The 24,146-nt window shown below is 40.5% G+C and overlaps 1 protein-coding gene across 2 annotated transcripts; it reads right to left on the reverse strand.

Annotated features, from left to right (window-relative positions):
* Positions 1 to 1,129: 1,129 nt before the first annotated feature.
* LOC113510899 (sodium-independent sulfate anion transporter) lies at positions 1,130 to 21,537 on the reverse strand. 2 transcript variants are annotated; one of them, XM_026894449.3, is made up of 9 exons: positions 21,225 to 21,537; positions 8,142 to 8,224; positions 7,751 to 7,853; positions 6,979 to 7,501; positions 6,469 to 6,649; positions 5,735 to 6,064; positions 5,291 to 5,431; positions 4,882 to 5,027; positions 1,130 to 4,278 (listed from the first exon to the last, which is right to left on the reverse strand). In XM_026894449.3, the coding sequence occupies exons 2-9, from the start codon at positions 8,221 to 8,223 to the stop codon at positions 3,904 to 3,906; spliced, it is 1,881 nt and encodes a 626-aa protein (XP_026750250.2). In that variant the 5' UTR covers position 8,224; positions 21,225 to 21,537; the 3' UTR covers positions 1,130 to 3,903. The 2 variants fall into 2 exon arrangements, with proteins under 2 accessions (XP_026750250.2, XP_052750056.1); XM_052894096.1 differs by lacking the exon at positions 21,225 to 21,537 and adding an exon at positions 20,937 to 21,210.
* Positions 21,538 to 24,146: the final 2,609 nt, after the last annotated feature.

The raw sequence follows: 24,146 nt of genomic DNA on the forward strand, positions 1-24,146 counted from the left end.
TTGCAAAACTTGATTTGCAAAGCTCCATGATTAAATTTAAAACATTTTAGCACTGTAAGAGAGGAGCCACATATTCGTGTACTTCATATCTAAATACATCTAGACGGACATAATCTGGTAGACTTAAAGTACAGACACGTTAATCTGACGGACCCAAATCCTTTAACATCACCATCTGCTTTTTGTAAACCTACTTACACTAATTATCTCATATATAGAAGTAAGTTTTTAAAACAACTCATCGTTACTTATAGTTGTGAACAAATCGAGGCACGCCGATGGTTTCCACAGCCGCTACAGGGATGTGTGTAGTGTAGCTCCAGTAGAACTTGTAATGATTACAGTTTTATTGTTCACCACTCTCAAATAGTATATTACTGATTTAGTAGTCCAATTATAAAGTTAGTAATTACTAAGTATTCAAATAACAAAATCGTTCTGAGTCGCGCATGGCTACTTCCTTTCCTGTGTGTGTCATAAGAGGCGACTAAGGGAGGGTGAGGGATAGGCAGAAGTGTCCCTTTTAAAAAAAAAAAAAAAAAAAAAAAAAAAAACTTCTCCAAGGCCTTACTGGCATTGTCCATTAACACTTCAGCTTGCTTATTCTTGGGGCTATATTTTTTGTTTATACAACTTAGAATGGCAAACAAGCTGACGGCCCACCTGATGGAAAGTGGTAACCGTCGCCTAGAGACATAAGCAGTACCATGGACATAAAAGAGTATACTGTTTCGCCCATGATACCCCCATGCGTTGCCATTCCTGAGGACTCGGGTGTTATTCCTCCGTACCCTGTAAATTCACGCCATATCTCACCCTTCAAACCAAAACACAGCCATGCAAACACAACTGCTTTACGATTGAAACACGAATGGGATAGAGGTACTCAAGCAATCGACTTTTGTACAGTCCCCCTCTGGTATATCAGCAACTTTGGTTCTTTAGCGTTCATCTTCATTTTGGATTCTGTCACACAAGAAACTCCTAGCGCAGCCCTCTTAGTAGTCCGCTGAGTAATTTAAAGCATTTGCACACGGACAACCGTGTAGGAGCATGCTTCGGTTCCAGGAGTCATCACTGAAGTTAAAACTGATGAAGGAGAAAGGCAAAGTAATAAAATACACAGTGATTATACTCTCAAAGAGTTTAATTTGTTCTTGGAACTGTGAGTAGGTACATTCTTCGCGCATATTTATTATATCCTTACAATAGATATTATTATCTCGAACATTGTTAATTTCATTTTAAACTTTCAAAATATATTCAATTTCATCTAACATTATTACACTAAGTATTAATTAGTCAAGGATCACAAAAACAGTGGATAAGTCTAAAGTGTGTAGAAGTGAGAGGGGCCGCGATGAGTCACGCCGACACTGCAGTTGCGTGGTTGTACTCGCAGAGTGAATGCAACGCACAGCGGTGCAGCACGGTGCAGCACGGTGCGGCAGCGGCGCGGATGAACAGAGATACACAGCTGCACACGCTTGCACACGCTTGCACACGCCGCACCACGCGCACACTTATTGATCAATATGATCAACATTAGTATTTATAAAATATATAAATAAGTTTACATTCAATGTTAAAGCTACACTATCATGCGCTATCACCAAGCATCGAATGAAACTATTATGTATCAACATATATAAAAAAAAATATTAGACATAACAATGGGGACCACATCAAATATCTGTTAAATTTTATATAAGAAACTGTTGTAGTACTTCACAGAATATACACACACATTCAAACACACACACTCACACTTACATACACGCTAAAAGGCATAAATAAAAAAAAAATACGGAACAGTAGGAATGTGTAATGTACAGTAATTAAAGATAGATTTTGATATTTTTTTCTAATTTACAGGATTTGTTCCCACGTCCATGTCGCTTGCTAATTATGCTAAGATTAATGTAAATTATTAAGAAAGCCATATTTATTTTAAGTGAGTAACAACACATATGTATACACTACAGAAAATGAAACAGACTGTAATCGTTGTACGTAAAAGAAGTATAAATAGGCCACCGTGTATCTAGCTACCTACACAATTAACGATTAATACATACATACATACAATAGGGAGACGACATGGAATGAATTTACGATCAACGCACAGACGATATAATACTGTGATCAAACTAACATCAACTTACCTAACTTACCTATTGGCACCATTCGTACATAATTCTAATAGACGAGCTAATCAACGTAGAATATAACAAACTAAGTACTTTGATGCGAACATATTAAATATATATATATGCGATGTGACAAGGACTATCATTTCAGATGCAGTATCCCGAGCTGCTCTGCGGACTGTTGGCGCGAGTGTTGGCCACGCAGTGCACAGGCAGCGCCAAAGAATGAATCGTCGCTAGTTCCGCTTGTAGAATTCAACTAAATTAACTTTTTCTTATGGTTTAACCATAAGAATAAAGTTATGCTCCAACATGGCCATCTCGCCACGTCCACGGCAACAAGTGCAGCCTGTCAATATACTCGTAACATTCACCGCATTTAGCTCATGTTCAAATACACAACTCTACCGTTTGTTGTTATTGTTATGTAATAAATAATTAAACCGTATTCATAATAACGAACACATTCACAAGATATTCTCGTATTTCATTATTGCCGTAACATTCTATTCTAGTTAATTACAACAGTAGTGATTTCTACATTTAATGAAATAATTTACATAACTCCAAATATTAGTGAATTACAATGTGAAATGAACATAGTACAGCGCATAATTTGTGCGTCGATATCGTAACGGCAGGTGACATGTCGTATGTTTGTATGCGAGTAGACGTCAGTGCACCGCGGCCACGGGACCACGGGACCACGGGACCACGGGACCACGGGACCACGGGACCACGGGACCACGGGACTCATCACGGACTCTTCACACTTGTTTACATCACTTAAAGCTTTACAATCTTACAATAAATTATATTTAACGTTACCTAACTAACTAACTTGTACTTTATTTATCTAAAAAATAAATAAATCGATGCTCGACCGGCGCCACACAATCATTATTCTCTTTTATGATTCATTGGAAAACTGTACAATGTTTATTTTCATTTAATTTGTCGAAGATTATACTAGATCGTGAAAACGAACAATGAAGACGTTTGCGTTAAGGAAACATAGCATGAGAATGAGCAAAGAACGGACCAATTGTAAGTAAGGAGTAATGATTGTCCAGAGCCGCAGCCACCGAGCTACTGCTATCACGACCTGATAATGTGTTTGCTTGCCTAACTTGAAACAACAGGCAGTACATTGTGATAATATGAATGCCCTGTAATAGAAATATATTATATATCATATTGCATCACAGCACTGGCGACGAGGCGCATCGAATCCACGAAGGCGAACTTTACCCGCGTATGTCTTTTATAAATATATATATAACGTATATATCTTTTGTGGAAGCTATAAAAATATCATGTTTTATTGAAGTATTTGAAAGCGATCGGCCTCCGACAGCGAGCGGCGAGGCGGTTCCTCGTCCCCGAACATAGCTGCACAGCCATAAACCTTCCACTCTATATTCCTATTAAAATATTCGAATCTCCATAGACATCTAAGTAACAAGACAGTTTTACATCGACGCGTACGAGCGCCGATAAATTCGTAGATCACCCGAGGGCATGGAAATATTTACACATAGTAAATTTATCAATAAAGGAATTATTCGTTTCTCTTACTCAATAGTCTCTTTGCAAAAATTATATCTCTCCTTTCCAAAAAATATCACACTCCTTTGTCAAGCTAATCTCAAAAAATATGTTTTGGTGGCAAGGTAGCCGTAGGATATATATCACAAGAGTGAGCGCGCGCCGCAGCGAGGGCGGTGGATGCGGTGGATATGCGGGCTCAGGCTCAGGCGTGGCCCGCGGGCGGCGGCTGCTTGCGCGGCTGCAGGCGCTCGTCGGCGGCCAGCAGCCGGTCCAGCTCGTCGTCCTCGTAGAACACCACGAAGTGCTCCGGCTTGGCCACCGCCTCGAAGATGGAGCACACGGACGGCTTGACGTTGTAAAAGTAGAGCGGCTGGCGGCGCGCGTGGAAGTCGGCGGTGAGCTGCTCGATGCTCTTGGCGGCGGTGTAGTCGGCGCTGTAGATGTGCGTGCACTCGATCACCACGGGCACCGAGCTGCTCGCCGCGCACTTGGTCACCAGCCGCCGCACGTAGTCCACCGACGGGAACATCAGGCAGCGGTCCGGCGTTATCATCAGGTACTCCACGCCCGCCTCCGTCTGCAACGTTACACCCGTTTGTATATCGCGTACATAACCGACACTTCCCCGAGAGCGAGAACCGTCCTCTACAGGTACTATTACACTACTACACGGCAGATAACGCGGAAAATACATTCTCATCACTGATATTCCACGTAGGTACTTGTTGCCTCTCTTGATAACCATGAAGTTATGCTTCTTACCAGTAATTATTTATTGAACACTTTATTGCACCAATATTACAGGACTTGATGAAGGATTTCCAATAAGCACAGTGTAGTACTCGTATAAGGTGGAACTTAGCAAGCAATAATACCACCTCTACACTATGTAAATAAGCACAATTATATGCTATATATATATAGTAATTGTGATCGATATAAAGGACTAAGTGATTATAAGGTTAGGTAGTGAGATTTAACTAAGTTTTTGAAAATAGCCAAAGACTGAGCACACCGCAATATCCTACTGATCGTATTGTAAATATAGACAAGTGGGCAGTACGCCCAGTACCCAGGATTCTTCTTCCTTCACAATCGGCTAATTATATATACAGATGAAATTCGTCGTTAGATATTACAGAAACAGGTGGGTGTACGCCTGAGTGGCGGTCCACGATACCTTCAGCATCTCCACCGTGAACTTGGGGCGCGCGGCGTGGTACAGGATGAAGATGATATTGACCACGACGCCGGTGAGGATGCCCAGCTCGAGCGGCAGCGTCAGGCACAGGACAAACGTGCCGATCCCCGGTATTAGGTCCAGTTCTAGAACATACATATACTATTAGTTAAACATAATACAAAATCATGTTTTAGTGCAAATATGAACCAATCCTTAGCAATGTTATAAATGTGAAAGTGAGTTTGTTTGTGACCTTATAGCGCCTTAACAGCTTAACAAATCACTATGAAATTTGAAATACACAAACTAAATGGGATGGAGAAAGATATTGGCTACTTTTTATCGTTATGAAGTTGATAACCGGTAGCAAAAGTCGAATTGTTAGAAGAGACCAGGGAGTGCTCACTCTTAGCGCGCCACATGGGCTTCAACACGTTGTACTCGACCATGAATAGAATGGCGGAGATGATGACGGCAGCGAGCGCCGCTTTCGGGATATACTCGAAGTACTGCGTGAAGAATTGGAGCGCCATGATCACCATCAAACCTGGTACAAGACAATTTGTTAAAGAATTTAAATTATGCATGTCGGTACATTACATGCATTTTCTTATTTTTATTACTTAAAGATTTTAGCTACGCATGAATGTAAATTAAATAATAAAAAAAAAAAAAAAAAAAAAAAAAATAGAGCTAACATTTATAATAAGCACGTTGAGTATTATAAATAAAGTGACCACACTGGTGCTGAGTACAATGTATATGTATTGATAACATGAACATAACGTTCTGATGTAAGTAATGTAATGCGCATGCAATACCAGCATTGTAACAGCGAGTAAGTACCCACCCGTGTATAGACCGTTGAAGGTGGTCTTCACGCCGGAGCCGTTGGCGACCACGGAGCGCGCCAGCGAGCCGCCGCCCGGGTACGCCTGCATAAACGAGTTGCCGATGTTGGCGATGCCGAGAGCGATCATCTCCTGCGTGGCGTCGACGGTGCGCCCGTCAGAGAACGCCTTGCAGATAGAGATGTCCTCGAGCAGCACAATCAGCGGGATCACAATGATACCCGAGCCCAGCTCCGACACCATCTCGAGGAAGTCGGCGGTGGTGTTGTCGGCGCGCTGGTAGCTGAACGGCGGCGGCCGCGGCACCGGCACCCCCGACGGGATCGCGCCTGTGCAACACGCCGCTCTCACTCATCACTGAATTTACCTCACCACCGACACCATGGTGCCGGCTGACTTTGAAGAAAAATTGAGGATGAAAATGAAACTACAATGTGTAAAACGTGCAGCGGTGAGTCTACTCTACTCTAGATCCTAGATGACGTGTGAGTGTTGCCAAGTGTTGGCGATGTTGATTCGTGTCGGGTGAGGCTCGCTACTAACCGCCAGGAATATTGTCGGCTGGTGTAGGCATAAAAAAGAGAAGCACCAATAAATTCATTGAACAATTACTTTGACTTGGACGAATAGGATTATTATTATTTTTACTCCATTATTTATAATTAATTAATAATCAATAAAAGCATTAGATTCATACTGGTATTGGTGTGGAGATGTATATTGAAAGACCTACCCATCAGGCGGACGGGCGAGGCTCCGTGCGCGGCGACGAACCAGAAGCCGAGCACGCCGCTCAGCACCACCACGATCGCGTTCCGGCACGTGCCCAGCAGCCACATCACTTTGGTCAACACTTTCTGCCGCGTGCTGGGGCCGTTCTCATTGCCCGCGCCCAGTTTTATCATACCGATTTTCTGTAAACGAAGAAAATATTCCCAATGATGATTTGTGTCGACATTCTGAAGGCATGGACCAATCGCGCATGGACAGTTGAATGGAGAATGGATTTCAAACACAAATGTATTTAATGTGAAATTGAAAAATAAAATGAAATAGAAATTAAGTGTACTATTAAACTATATGCGGAGACATTAATGAGATATGATTAATAAATTGAACGATAATCCGCTTGCACAATATAGAGACGATGCACCGTCGTTAAGTACGGGTATTTGTAATGTTGCACGTAGCTCGATTTACAAAATACTTAGGTTATCTACTTAAACAAACAAGAAACACTTACTCTCATGAGCAACAGAAGTATAATGCAAATGAAGCCGAGCACGGGATCCCAGAGCGATGCGGTATGTATGTTGCTGAAGATAGATATCCACTGCTGCAGGAACGTGGCGCCGGTGACGGTGATGGCGAACAGGTCCTTGACCTGCGAGGTGGCGATCATGAGCGCCACCGCCGACGTGAAGCCGGAGGACACGGGGCCGGACACGAAGTTGATCAGGAAGCCGAGCCCGAGCACTCCCATCAGAAGCTTCACCAGTCCGGACAGGAAGGTGAGTAGAATGGCTTTCTCGATGACGCCCTCGGCTATCTGCCACGTGAGCAGGGAGGCGATGGCGGTGGGGCCGGCGGGCACCGCGCGGCACCCGCCCAGCACGATGTAGATGAAGCAGCCCAAGAACGAGCCGTACAGACCGTGCTGTGGCGGCAGGCCCGCGATGTTGGAGTACGCCAGCGACTGCGGGATCACCGTCAGGCCCACTGTGATCCCCGCGATCAGGTCGCCCACTGCCTTTTCCGTGTTATACCTGACGGTAAATGAAACTGATATGAAGTCACGTGACATTCGACTTGGCAAGCCTTTGTATTTATTGTTTAGAGCAAATGGAGCGAACAGGACGGACTACTATCGTGTGATAAAGATCTTTATGTATACTTGCAACCAGAAAATTGGTATACATGCAAATAGGTAATGTATACATGAACGAAGATATACGTATATATTTGAATATGTAAGAGGACATGTTTTAACAAAAATCTCTCCATCAGATACTCACTGCGGCAGCCATGCGGTTATGGGTATACGTTTATGAAGAGTCTTCCGATTGATGCGTCGCCGTAATGCAGACCGCCATCCCTCCCGCGGCGCGCCGTCTGATACTGGCCATAAAATGTAAAACAGATTAACTAGTTGTACAGCATACCTAATTGTACAAATACCAAGCGATCATTTGTTACAATTGTATCCAATTATCCAAGGCATTAAGATACCACGGGTTAGTGAAGCGAGTGATTGTACTATAAATAGGTGTAAAGGCCTCCGTAGACGACGCACATTTCGTGCGACAAGTCAACTTTTCATTGTCTGCAACGTGATGTCCATAGTTTACGCAGAGGTCTTAGAATGTGAATGCGGCATGAATAGACGGCGATGTGCTCGCTACTTACTGATGTAGTCGTTGCTGGCGTGCTTGTCGTCGGGCGGCGGCAGCGAGCCCGACGACGCGTTGTGCTTGCGCCGCGGGATCATCCTGCACATACAATACAAACACATGTACAGTACATGGTCGTACAGTCGTTACACACAGCACATACATTCTGTATGACTAATCAATTTATTACTTTGTAAAATAAGTAGCCTGTTTGTTTTACGCAGATATTGTATTCTTGTACTGTGGACAATCCGCGATGGGCACTTGTTTAAACAGCCGCTCTGGGACACAAGCGCCGCTCGAGCATTCGCATACTCAGCCGGCAATAAATTTGGCAGAAACGTGTCAAAAATCTTAAATTAGTTTTATATAGATAGACGCAATTTAATACTTATTAAAAATCTAAGCATGTATTTAACTGGCAGCTAGCTATTTCTTGCGGTTTCACTCGCGCGTAACCCTCTTTACGTGTATATTGTTTTTGTCGAAATTTCAGGAAAAACCTTAGCTGTAAATGTCCATATGCATTGCATAAGATTTTCATCTCATTCTCAAAAGAGACCAGTCATTTGTGGTGATCGGTCGTCAGGTAGAAATTTTATATCGTATTCGTGTATAAAGTACCTGAGTGCAAAGATATTATTAGAAGATTCGATTGAATGAATCAAATTTGTATTCGTTCTTCAAAATAGTTCGTTAATTTGTCGAAATACGTTAGTCTGAGAAATAAATATGAGGAAATAAACAAACGAACATATTCATATTGAAGCTCGCTAAAATCATGCCTAATCGTCCTTTATACTTTGCAATTGCCAGGCAATAAAACGCAGCCGTGACGGTCGATCGGTAAGAGGAAAGGTGATTATTTCACCTCTTCTCGCGAAAGCAACGATGTTTATTTGAGATCCACTAGATCCTAGAAGCGTGTTACAGTAGCCCTGAAACACTTCTGTGTCGAATGAGTTACTTATTCAGATCAAATTGGGTCAGGAGTGCAGCAGCAGCGCCCGAGGTCGCCGGGAGTCGAACTGTTCTTATTGTTTACGCGTCCGCGGCGCGCACACCGCACCGGGTGGCTCGCGTACTAGTTTGTTTTTCTAGCGCCGTGCGAGGGTATTATTTCAACATTAACACTGTCCCTGCGTAATGTACTGCTGTACGTAATGAGAAGCGATCCTATCCTCTAACAAATGTAATCAAATTGTGCAGCTATACATTTAATATGGTATTGTAAGGATATATTAATATTGTAAATGGACGATTCCCGATCATGGGGAGTCACTAAGAGCAATGGAGGCTTAAATAATAATTTTTAAAATAGTAGAATTGGAAATCTCCTCCTTTTGAAGTCAGTCGATTACAATTACTAGTTCCTGAACATGTGTCGTTGACTGATAAGTTCCTTGGTATAAACATGTAGCATCTGGATTAAAAAATATTATTAGTTTAATTCATTAGATTGATTGGAACTGCATTGTGCTTAAAAAAATGTCAACAACACCGCTACAGTACTGTGTACTACGATACCTGCCCACCTACTCGTATACGAGGAGCTTTTCCTTCAGTTATTCATTACATTATACATACACTAGTACACACAACGTGATAATCACAACACACGCACACACGCACACACCTGTATACAAAACTTCAAAAGTTCAATGTCACGTGTGTTGGAAGCGGGTCTCCGTCCGTTAGAGTTTGTGCGGACATTTTGGTACTTACATGCTGAAAATTTTCCATTCCAATTTAAAATAAAAAAAAAAAAAAAAATAGATAAATTATTATTACATGTTATTGTTTGCTTATTCTCAACAATTTCATTTTGTAACCAAAAGGTACAGACTTTTTCTGATATGTTAAACTGTTTAAGGACACTCAGGAAGGAAGTTCGAAAGGCAATATCATACACCTACCTAATTAAACAAATTATAAATATCTTTTTCAATTTTTCATTAATAACGTAGGAAGTTTGAAGTAAGTCATAAAGAGTACCTATCTAATAATATCGAGTCGAGCCCTCTGACACTCAGTTTTATTTCTCAAGACAACGGAACGAAAATCAGTACTATCTAGAATGTGTGAAACGAAGAGCGAAGCCTAGTTATTAACAGATATAAAGGCGCAGAATGTCCCGAGTCGGAGGAGCAGCGAGGCCGCCGCCACATGTTGGTAAAGTAATCAATAAAGTTGTACAGCTACTCGTACAGCTTACTTGCACTGCTGTCCGACGATACACTCATCATACATTTCATGGCATTCAATGTGAATTAGTCATACGTCATGCGTACTACATACGAGTATGAGTATGTGCCGAGGTCTGTGTTTACCTGGCCCTTGTAAAAAAGGAGAGCAATGTCTTTCAATTGTATGTACATATATATGCATTAATGTAAATATTATATAGGTAAGTATTTTCAGGTTTTTGTGACGTGTAATATATCATAATTTTTTTATAAACATCGCAGGGATATGTTACACAGAAGTTGTTCTGTATGGGTACTTATGTCCCAGTCGTGTTTCGACCGCCTGGCGACCGTGTTTGCGTGGCTGATTCAGGTACAGTATGGTACTGAAAATACGGGGTACGAAAGCACGAAACCTTCGGCTTCATAAATAGCAATTTAATTTGTTCCTTTATTTCTTTGTAACGTGTAATGAAAGCCTTTGCCGTTTGTAATTGCCGGGGTTTATTCCAGTGTCACCGATGCCGTATCACGGTTGTGTTAGCAACAACTATTGAAGTTGTTAGCGACTACTAATTTCACATATAATAGACAAAGAACTATGGTTACATAATAAATATTTTTAGGGTTCCGTACCTTCAGTTGTAAAAAACGGAACCCTACGCGTGGAGGTATCAAGATGAAATTAATATCATATACTCAGGTCTGCAATCTCTTAAATCAGCGAATCAAGCTTCTAAATCGACGCAATTAAAAGATATGGACCAGCCGTTTACGTTTCATTTATATCGTATACTTTAACATTCGCAAAGGGAATTAAAACCTATAGGGATTCAATTGATCTAGAATTATGGAAATTGGCAAGAAGCAAGGACATGTAGTACAAGTAAGGGGAAAAATCCGAAAAACTTAAATTGATGACTTTGTACGAAACCCTCGTTGCGCGAGTCCGACTCGCACTTGACCGGCTTTTTTCATTATGTGTAACATTTATTTATAATACAATAGGATTGACTATTCAACCACCGACAAACGTACCTATCAATAGTACCTTCTCTCGTTCATTTCAATTATGTACGTCATTCCAACTAATTACGTTACTAATTATTTATTTAAAACTGATCGTCGATTCGCACTTACTAATTCTAGTTGTTCTAGTAGTAGTTGGACTAATTCTTCACGGAATTATTCGCTACGGATATTATTAGCTGCAGCGTAGTCTCTGATTAGCTGCTGAATGCACACGATACAAATGAACTAGAGTTTTACTTCATAGAAGTCTGTTTATTCGATTCGTCTTTTTATACTAGCAATTTATTTATTAGTCCTTGGAATGAAAATATAATGTATGTGAAGGCGGCTTCGCTTACGCGGGGGAATTTATTCTCGCAAATCGCGTTTATTTTTGTCAATGATTTTATGTATATCCCAAATTGTAGAAATATAGGGATGTAAAAATAAGTCTGTCCTTACACAGTGTGCCTCAGTGTGCCTAATTGGCGCGTCAACGTTATATCTCAAACCGACTCAGAGATAAAGTGCATACAAACAATTGGAAATATTGACAAGCAATTGAAAACTATATTGACGTATCGAATACATCTGTACACCTCGTATCTGATACGGACTTGATTGATATAATTATCTGACACGTTGTTTACTACACGCGCAGTACGTACACACTTTTTGTCAATTCTTATATTCTCAAATATCCCGCATCCATCAAAAAATCATGAGGTAATTCACGTGTCACGTCCGCGTCGGCGGCGCGTATCGGGCTGCTCTGGCGTATTAACGTCACGGTAATATCTCTGCGCCCGTATCGATGGTCTTGTAATAAGTAAGCTTATTGGATTTCTGATAAATCCATATTCCGATATTGCGGAGTGTGTATCTGCAAAATTGTGTCGTATTTTTAGTGAGAGGCAGGTGGCGGTGCGCTTAGAATTCCCCGAGCGAACACCCAAACGGAACTGTATTGTTACGGCGACGCGGTACCTACACCCAGCATGCCTGTCACAGCTTCCTAACTTCTAAATGGAACGAGACACATGCCACATGCTACATGCCGCTTGACAATAAGACAAAACAAGCACTTTTCAGAAATGGATATTATATTAGCTTACAAAAACGTGTTTATACTTAAGATGAGCTGGTTATAAACCTTTTGCATATGCCAGTTATTACACATGGGAATTGAGCTATTTTGAAAGCGCGAGGGAGAAGTAAGAACAATATTATTTATTGCCTGATTAACTATTAAGTCACAAAAGGCATCTGTTGATGATTGCAACCTTCTTTATTTTAATAGCAATATATTCTTTTTATTTATCAGTCACTGTTCTTGTTTTGTTTTTTCATTACATAATTTTCTATCAAATATACGGAAGCAATTTATTATTAAAAGACAATTATTTATTTAATATTCACCATAAAACTGGGAAATCCGTCATGCTCCCCAACAGCATCTACTTAGGAGCTGAAGGTAGTATAATCTACTAAAGGTTTGTGGAGATTCCCATGGAAACGGGAGCAAATGTATTGACGCAGGCGAAGCTACGGGCACACATCTAGATTTAGTATAACTTATACACGTCCTATACAGCTATTTAAAGAGTTATAGGAATGTTAATAATAATGAATGTATCGAAGTCTTGTTAATTAGGTACGGACACTTGAATACTAATACAAGACAAACAGAAAAAAAAAGAGATAATGATGAGATGAAACGAGGAACATGTTAGTTGATACAAGCAGTAAACTTATAATTTATAGGCAGCTCCTACAGCGTACGCAGTACAGAATACAGGTTCTTTGGAACATGACGTAAAACGTCAGGACTACAGCAAAACACCGCAGCGGAGGGCAGTTCGTAGTACGTAGTACGTACCCGTATTCGTACGTGTGCGCTCGCCTAAGAAAGTATAAGTGAAATGAACAGCCTGACAGTTAGTGCACGAGCGAGTGGCGCTGAAATAAAGGCCGGCCTGGTTGGCGGCATGCGGCAGCGGCTCCTGTGTCGGCGCCGCGACCTAGCTACGTGCCTGGCTATCGATCCCCGCTCCAGCTTCCAGCCTTCCTGGGACTCGAACAACTCGGCTGTTCCTATGCACGTACCTACTGACATATAACCACGGCCCTGTATTATGAATTCATTATGAGACAATAACAACGTACATTTGAGTGGCTTCAAAAAGATTCCAACTTGATTTGTATTTATTTTTTGTACATTCGTTAGGCAACATTTACGGCAATCCTGAACCGATTATGATGATTCCAAAGCAATTGGTTAATTTAACCTCATTTTATACGCGTTACGTTTGAGGTCGAATTTTTTCTGTGGACAATTTAAAATAAAATACTTGTAATTAAAAATGAGAACTTATGTATGTAGGATATATATATATATACATATATATATATATATATATATATACATATATATATATATATATATATATGTACATAAACAATAATATTCTATTAATAAGGAAACCATCTTGACAATTTTTTTTATACAACTTAGAATAGCAAACAAGCTGACGGCCCCCCTGATGGAAAGTGGTAACCGTCGCCTATAGACATGAGCAGTACCATGGAATTGTTGAATTCATCACAATGGGCTAAGTGACCTACCTTTTCATCCTCACCAATCATCCCTCACCGGTGCCCCGCCAGTGTATACCAATAGCGTAGGCGGGATTACAATTTAATTGTCATCCGTTAAAAAAATATATACATTTATATAAATGTACATACAGATATTGTATTCACACCCGTAGAACGTTACGTAGAACCCTTTTATAACGTTACATCTATACGGAAGGAGTCCGTATCATAATAATAGTAACATTTGTTTGAAAAATTCAGCGCAGTTTCAATTGAAACTTTTTGGAAAGTGGCCCACTTGATGGAAAGTGGTAACCGTCGCCTATAGACATGAGCAGTACCATGGACATAACAGAGTATACTGTTTCGCCCATGATACCCCCCATGCGTTGCCATTCCTGAGGATTCAGGTGTTATTCATCTATAGCCTGTACATTCACTGCCATATTCCACCCTTCAAACCGTATATTTGGTCACACGGTACATACTCGTATGTAAAAGGTTCAACATTTCTTGTCGTTTCTCAAGTCATGATTCATTGGAAAAAAATTTTGTTTCATTGGTACATTTTGAATGTTTATAATTTCAGCCTGTACCTATACGAAAATATTGCGTAGGTACCTACATATATCAAATATTCAATTATTACTTAAAAACAGCAATGTAAGTACAAGGTTGCTTTTCAAGTAGCAGACGGGGCCCGCTCTATTGTTGGTGACGGGGTACTAATCAGTGGTCAAAATGAATTTAGGACAACTGGCCTATTATGACGAACTCACCAAGACCTTACCAGGATGGTTTTCAGGGAGGACCGCGTGAAGGTCGACCTGACAGAGATCGAATGGGTTCACAAGGCCCCGTTACTAACAATCCTTTCTCTCTATAGACGAACGTGCTTGGTGATATTTGATTAGGTAGGCAAGTAATTTTCAATGTATATTGTAATAATAAATATGGTTAAATAAGTATATTTAAATCGAACGATAATCGTCTGTTATAAATCCACAAATACAGTATGTTCCGATCAATGTTTTAGTCGTTTATCGACTCATGTTCCTTTAAGGAAAATATTCAGGATTAACTATTAGAACGTTCTCTTGAAAGGGTGCTATTAATGTTGACTTCACCCTGTATAGAGAGAACTGCGCCTCAGAATCAACCCCTATGAATCGTTCGCTATAAGAATAGACATCGCTCGTCGCCGCCGGGTCTCGGCCGCCGCCCGCCGCCGCCGCCGCCGCCGCCCGCCGCGGCACCCGCTCGCGGCTCGTGACGTGTCGTGACCGTGGCGAGCGGCACTCGCGTCCGACAGCGCATCGCGTGGCGCATGGTATAGTACTGTATGGTGGCAGTAGGTAAGGGTCGTAAAATGTATCGTGCCCTTGCTGTCTCCACTGTTTGTTGTTTACATCGCGTGCCAGCTATCACCGCGTAATGAATTTTAACGTTATTTACCGAGTTTTCCCAGTGTTCATGCTCTGCCTAATCCGGCTAATAGATCGGTTCGGCTCGTGCACGACACGGAAAATAATTTGGAAAAAATGTGTAGTACAACTCAAAATTCATGCGTTTATAATAATAATCTAAGATGATAATAATAATAATAATTCGAAAAATATATAAACCGGTTTATCACCGCGTTTTTGTAGATATATTTTAAATATCATTAAAATATATAATAATTATCGCTATTACCCGCTCATTATGAGCCAGAGATAAATTATTACAGTACATAATACGACTACAGTACAGGCATCATTTTCCCCTCTCTTCACATGAAGATTTCAATAGCTCTTTATCAGACGACGTAATTGATGGCTAATGCTGTAATATTTAGAATGAGATCGATACCATTAGCGTCATTTTAAAGGAACGCTCTACCGGCAAAACTGGATATATTTCACAATGAAACATGGATGAAAAATTGAAAAAAAATGGAGGCTCCCGTAAGTATTGCTTTGGGAAAAATCCATCGGTAGAAAACTGCCCTGAAAGGATACTACTGACTTCGCCGTCACCTGTACACTATTCAGATTTACTGCGTAGTAGAATTTGCGACCGGGATCGAACCAATGAAACTTCATAACAACACTCCGCATAAAGGAAAAAGGGATGTTCGCAATGGAGACCGAGAAACCCATTGCTAGCAATGTACTCAACCAAGTCAACCCTCCCCACAGTTCCCCCTGGAAATTATCATGCTTAATTCCTGATGAATTCATCATGGTAGACTAACTGGCCTATTTTCATTCTCATCTATCACCTTTCACCGGTGCACCGCCGTTGTATACCGTCAGCGCAGGTGGGGTTGCCATTCCATTGTCACACAGCAATAAAAAGACACTCCGTATAATAATGCATGCCAGGGGAAAAGAGGTTGTTAGCAATGGAGTTTGACAGCCCCATTGCTAGCAATATGCCCAATTAGGTCGACCTCCACGTGGTTCCCTCTGGAAACCAGCGTGAACAATTTTTATTGAATTCGTCACTGCTGTCGTCACGACCCTCTTCATCCTCACCTATCATCCCTCACTGGTGCCCCGACGGTGTATACCGATAGAGCGGTTGGGGTTACCATTTCTTTATCACCCATAAAAAAATAAAATAATGCGTGCCATGTTATGTAGGTGCCCGCCTACCCAACACGCTATATTATGCTCTAGACATCTGATTAAAGTTAAAAATTTTAATGTTATGTAGATTATTCTATAAACGGGCAGAATTTTGTATGCCTTCTAGGTATATAAGCAAGAAGAAGCGCGTGCAGTTACGCAAATAATTTACGTCCGCAATCCACATGTTTGAACTCTGAACGAAGGTACTCGCACATGTGCCTGTATCGCTGGCACACACACGTACACGTTCATCATACCGTACATACATCTACCTACCACTTTGTACTTCCAAGAGGACACGTTATTTGTCTACATTTCTGTAATTTTTTTTTGTGGTTACGTTATACGCGATTCACCAATTCTGAACTCTTTTTAATTTTTTCTACAATCTATATTCAAGCTGTATGTTTTTATTTTCTGTGCAGGAACGCGTGCTTTTCAAAAAACTCTGAAGTACTATTTACAAAATATCTAAGTGGTATCTACTTGTAGACAAACGATTCCACATTCTAAATCCAAATATTGTATTATCAATGTACGTAATGTATGTATAAAACTCCTTGTCGGCCATCAGTCTTTTTAAAAACAAAGTATGTTTTCTTTTTGCGAAGTAAAACCCTGTTAACAAAATTTCTACGCGCCTTTGGTTTTTCCGCACAATCCGGCAGTGGGACAGCTGCCGGACGGCAGCCACGCGCCGGATTGTGTGAAATAGCAACGCGATATATATCTTAGTGTTTTTCTATCAACTTTCTCTATTCAATAGAATACAATAATGAGTATAAAAAGTAAACGAATTGCTAAGACGCAGTTACCTATTAAATATTTGTATATACTTGTGTACCTTACTACTGCGCTATAACAGTTTTTATCAAAATCAGTATTTATATTAATATAATATAATATTACCAGAGGGAGACCCATGAAGTAGTTGTGTTTGCATGGCTGTGTTTCGGTTTAAATAAAGGGTGGGATATGGCAGTGAATTTACATGCTACAGAGGAATAACGCCCGAGTCCTCAGAAATTGTAACGCGTGGGGGGAGGGGTATCATGGGCGAAACAGTATACTTTGTTGTGTCCATGGTACTGCTCATGTCATGTCTATAGGCGACAGTTACCACTTTCCATCAGGTGGGCCGTCAGTTTTTTTGCCATTTTAAGTTGCATAAAAAAATAGTATTCTGTATAGTATCTTGGTGCATTGTAGTGGAATTTGTCACGTTGGGTTAACTGTTGCTGAGTGGGAATGGAGTCGTAGCCCCGTCTGAATGTATCGTTGACGGTAATTTTCTTGTGACTAGCAACATATTAGGCAGGTAAAGCGAGTATTATTATTATTTCTTTGCCACCGAGTTCTTTCTTTCTTTATATAATAAAATCATAACAAAGCGAACCCAGTATATTAAATATTTTTAGAAATGTACTTTATGGATATAGTTCACGTCATAGTGAACCGAAAGCGATAGTATTTTTTCTCTTCGTATGTATTTATCGATTTGTATATTAAACTACGAGTATTGGTTCGTGCACACGGCTGGACAGATTGTTGTAAAACATCACTACATTTAGACAATTTGAAAATTAGCAAAGGGATTAAATTGTTATTTTTGAAATAAATAAATAATAATAATTTTAAATTTTTTATAAATTATGAAGTTGTGTGAATACAAACTACTAAGCAGTACCGGGTCGTAAACATAAAATATTAGCATTTAAATCACATTATAATACATGTATAAATTGAATCAGTCGCAGCGCCCAGAGCAGACCAGTCGGTCACGAGTACCATATGATGGATGAGCCAGCCATCATTGTGCTCAACCAGATTTTAGGGGACTCAACAGCCTGGCCCATCACTCTGCCACTTGTCAGGACATTTTAGTGAGCATAACTTACTTAATAGCTAAACTGAAATAATTTTATAGTACACATTACATAACAGTTACAGTATTCACGTATTATATTATACGGCAGGGAGGCATGCGATAATTATTAAGAAACCTCCACGCAACCTTAATTTGACAGTTAAATTTGCGGATATCTGTTGGGTGGCGATAGTCACTTAACATCAGGAGAGCCCCATGCTCGTTGGCACATGGATAAAAAAAATTAAAAAGATGGTAAGTACTCGTAGTATAGTAACGAGACTTTTTTTAAAGACATCTCTTGTCTTATATGAAAATTAAAAGGTAAATTGAGTAACTAAGTATAAACAGAAAAGTGTAAGCCGAAGCTTTGTGTTAAAGCTGTGAGGTCGAGAGCACAACTACGTTAAAATATGTCGCTATATATTGACGAAAACAAATAAAAGTACTTATTATTTTACAGATATTTTGAACCTGATTGTTTTAAGTATATGTAACTTGACATCACTCTACTGCACGCAGTATCTACGACATATGCGCCTTACTGAATAAGTAAGTGTATTGACAGATTGAATGACCACAACTTAATCTACAGTGGAAACAAATTCAAATCACCTCAGCAGCAGCCAAATACTCAAAGGCAGAGTTCAAACATAAATGCCAAAACAATATTGATTCATTTTTACGTCAAACTGGTAAAAGAGCTTGGAAATTAGCTCGATAAACAATGAATATATACACGTACATACATACATATATATATATATATATACTGGAGGATTGATGAAGCAAGCAAGTATTGAACGCGCTCACACAAATTAAGGGATTCTGAATTGAATTATCATTTCTGACAACAAGTGTAAAGTCGACTCGAATTGCAGGAGGCAAGTAAAACTTAAACCATATTTTCAATTGACTTCCAAACAAAGGATTCAATTCGGTTGTATTTTTTTTTTTGTTTGTTTATTACCTCATACCTCCGCCAGTTCTAAACGGATTTGAATAATTATTTTTTTATTAGAAAAGATATATTTACAAATTGGCCCCATAGAAGTTTAATCAAAATCGTATCAATAGTTTAGTATTGAAATCAAAATAACCGATTTTGCCAAATTCAAGTCGGTTTCTTTGTGGAACACAGTGGTTAACTATCGAAGCACCGCAACCGCACAAGTCACTAGCGCCGCGCCAGCTGCAAACCAAAGGCGATACGTATATGTCGGGCGAACACTTAGAATAGAGATATATTTTTATTTATTATATATCAACTTTAATTTAAACATTTTCCAATAGTATTTTTTTATCATTCTATCGCCCGATTCGAAATACAATTTCAAGTGAAAAGAATGGGCAGCACAATAAAATTAAATACATTTTCTAAAAAGTTGATTTACACGAGTAATGGTTTTTTTTTTTAAGAAATTAACTCTTTTCAATGATGTTTCTATATCATATCGATCCGGTGATACCTGGAAGTTTATAAAAGTGTCTGGAAACTGGAAAAATGTGCGGTAAAAAATCGCCGCTGCTCCAGATTGGCAAAATAATTTATTGTGGTGGAAAAAAAAGTGTTTATGAATATATGTTAACTTTTTTAATTGGACGAGATTTCTACAGACTGCAAGCGGTAGTGTAAAAGAACGCTAAAAAACAATTAGTCAACATCAAGTTCCTAGGATATTGTTTACGACTACGATGATCAAATTCGCCTGCATTATATGAACGAACCATCTGCAAACTATAGGAACTCGGATTCTAAACTTCCATCTCTCACGGCAGTTGTTTAATTACGATTTCTATAACTGCGGCGATATTAATTTTTTACTTAATTTCATTATAAACAAATTTACATAAGCACAAAATTAATTTAAAATCATTAATTAAATAAACAATCTGATTTTTCATCGCGATATTTCTTACTTTCAATGTTGTTCCGAGACCTCAAAATTAGTACTCAAATGGACTATATACTCGTACATAGATAATGCGAGACAAGATACTTTTAACTAAGGCAAAGGCGCGATCGTATAGGTACATAATTAATGTTTAAAATAATCGTTTCACCTGTCACTCCAGGTCCGGAGAGCGATTGACTTGTAGGTATGCTGGTGCTATTTCAGGGGCATTCATTATACTGATATCAATTCGTCTATTTCAATTTGACCTGTTTTTGTTCTCACATACTGATACAGGAGCTTTTGTAAAAAATAATCCCAGAACATACACGTACAGTCACATATATTCTAGTGAAACATTACTATTTCAAAAATATATTATAATTTAAAATAGAAATTATAAATATTTTGTATTATTTACAGTTGTTTCAAATTCACTAAATATTTACTTGAACTAATGATAATAAAATAATTAGTAAGATAGAATTGGAAGACGACCGTGACTTACATACGAGCCATATGATACGGCCTTTCTTAGTAAAAAAAAAAATTGGTTCAACAAATAGTTAAGAGCATGAGGCACGAAACGGAGCATTGTTGACGCATCGTATTTATAATGCTTATCGAATGTTTGACTACCTGAGGGCCGCGAGCGGGCGGTCCGAGCGCGGGCCAGGTGCCGGCAGCAGCGCCGGCCCCGACGCCGCCGCCGCTGTACTCTCGCCGCCGTCGCAGTGGGAGCGATAATTTATTGGCACATCAGCGACACCACACAACCGATACGTTACGATATGTACTTTCTTTTCGTCACAAATATTTTAACTCGATTCTTGATAAGAGCAACACGCGACGAACGTTGAACGAGGGACCTATGCGGGCCGTGTCGGGGATGATGCACTTTGATGATGATGTGGTGGTATCAGTCACCTGCGTGTGTGTCGCGGTTCGGCGGAGTGTTTGAGGCACAGCGACCGCCGGTTCGGGATCGAATGAAGTACGCGGGCGTCCTGTCAGCTGCACATGCCGCGGGACTGGTTGCGGTGGCGGCGCGGGCTCCCGGCCGTCGCGTGGTGGCGGTGGCGGTGGCTGTAGCGGCGACGGCGGTGACTGGTCGCGGCACACGTTACGGCACAGTCGGCGAGAGCGGGTGGAGCGACACCGCGACACGAGCGTATATCAGCGCGGTGTGAGCGCGACTATCGTGAAATGCCTCGCTCGCTGCGCTGCTGTCAATTACTGCCGTCTATCAGCGGCGGTGTTTCCATTTTAAATTGCTTCAATCTGACTGTTCCTTTTCTATTTTTAATGTGCGATTTAAGGTAAATAAATTAGGTATGTTAACAGTCATCGCTGCTAACAATTAGTTACACTTTAATAGGTACACTTGCGCAAACTGGGTTTTTATGAGGTAAAAAATGCTGAATCTGTTTCAGTATACCTACAGTAATATGAGCGCAGTGTATACATTACCTACCCTAGTTTAATCGATGTTTTAATACGTCGTAAGTAGATCAGTAAGTCTTCGCGAGACGTAAGCGCATCTTTCTTATCTTAATTATTCAAACTTGTTACCGTGTTATTATAATAATATTATCAGTGGATGGGTGTCACCGACGGATTAGCGTTAAATCAGATGGTGGCAACCCTGAGGGAGCGAGATGCGCCGCTCGTTGCGCGGAGGCTGCCTCCTGGCTCCAGTCCCCGCCCCGCGCACCCCGCGCACCCCGCGCACCCCGCGCACCCCGCGCACCCGCGGCGCCACACTCGATCCCTCGCGCCGCCGGCCGCACTCCCGCCCCCGATCTCCAGTGAATCGTTCCAGACTCCTGTCTCATGGCCATCACATTAACTTTTCATACTTAATATGAATTCAGTGACACAAATATTTGTCCCATTTATTTATTACCTACCCGTTAATATATTTGCGACGCGAGAAGGCAACACAGTTTATTATGAATGTCAGTGAAGTGTTTGCCGTCGGTGGCGCAGGTGGCAGCATGCGGGTGTCCCGGCGCCCGGCGCCCGGTGTGGTGTGGACAGACAGATCGGCGACGTGAGACGGCGCGGCGGCCAGTGGACAGTGGACAGTGGATAGTGGCCCGCTGCCGGCGCTCGTCGCGCTCTACATAAACAAACGCCCACCGAATATAATTGCTAGGAAGTACGCAGAGATGGCCTCTAGTCACATCTCAAATATTATACAATTATTAATTCATTTCATATAAACCTGTACGAAATGTTTACAAACATATATGTACATACAATGAAAAACGATTTTATTGTACTATGCAGTAATTACTTACGATATATGTAGATACATCGAACTGAATTATTGTATATTTTATTATTGCAATGAACTCACGGACATGTAAATAAATCTTTATATTGTTATATCACTGAGGTTGCAAGCAAGCGAGCATACGACTCGCCTGATGATAATCGATCACCGTCGCCTATGAACACCTGCAATACCGGGCATTACTGGCATAACATTATGCCATTACTGAGCGTTCGTGGGAGGAAACAATAACAGGACATCATGTTTATTATTAAATTAAAATATTCAATGTAATAATAACTTATAATTTATCATTACTTAACTAACCTATTACTACTTAAGGGATTGTTACTAATAGGGATTAGCAACTCTATTACTAGCAAACAGTCGCCCTCCTTGCGGTTCCCCCTGGAAACTATCGTGAAAGTTCATTGGTGAATTTGTCACGATGGGCTAACAGACCTGTTTGAACTTGCTTCATATTCACCTATCATCCCTCACTGGTGCCCCGCTAGTGTATACCAATAGCGCAGCCGGGGTCACCATTCCATTATCATCCATTAAAAAAAACCTGTCATAGGTTTTTTTAATGGTACTTTTATTACTAACTAACGATCCGCCCTGGCTTCGCCAGGGTAGAGAAAATACAATACAGCCGGGGGGAAGGGATTGTTAGCAATGGAGTTTAACAGCCCCATTGCTAGCAATATGCCCTATTAGGTCGACCTCCACGTGGTTCCCCCTGGAAACCATCGTAAACAATTATTGTTGAATTCATCACGATGTGCTAACTGACCTACATCATCCTCACCTGTCATCCTTCACAGGAGCCCCGCCGGTGTATACCAATAACGCAGACGGGGTTACCATTCCATTGTCAGCCATGAAAAAAAAATACAATACAGCCCATGTTACACGGCGACAACGTAGCATTCTATAGGTGAAAGAATTTTTAAAATCACTTGAGTATTTTTTGAGTTTAAACACAAAAACCTCTTTATAACATTAGTTTAGACGAAATATCGTGGACATTTCAATACACGCCGGTCGATATATTTTATCAAGCGTCCAGCTGACAGCACCGGCACTAAAAGTTGCATGATAAAATGAAGAGAGTTGAGACTCTGCGGCATTAAATACCTACTAGAAAATACAATAACATTTACAGAACAAGTCTATGATATAATTTACTGTTTTGGTAAAGCAGTGCGCGACATAGGTCGAGTGAGTAACCTCCTAAAGAAAGTGTTACGAGTTATTTCACAATTCACACGAACGTAACTCGCGCGGAAGGCTCGCTTTTTTCATTCACGAACTATTGCCACGAATTATGAATCGTTTTTTTTTTTTTTTATAATGGGTGAAAATGGAATGGTCACCTTGCCTGCGTTATCGGTATATGCTGGCAGGTCACCAGTGGGAGGTGATATATGAGGGTGAAAGCAGGTCAGTTAGACACCATCGTGAAGAATTTCGTGAGAATTAACTACAACAGTTTCCAGGGAAAACCGCGTGGACGTCGACCTGACAGAGTACATTGCCAGCAATGTAATTGTTAGATCCCATTAATA

This window comes from Galleria mellonella, unplaced genomic scaffold, assembly GCF_026898425.1.
Source record: "Galleria mellonella isolate WM207_F2 unplaced genomic scaffold, CSIRO_AGI_GalMel_v1 utg116, whole genome shotgun sequence".
Lineage (NCBI taxonomy): Eukaryota > Metazoa > Arthropoda > Insecta > Lepidoptera > Pyralidae > Galleria > Galleria mellonella.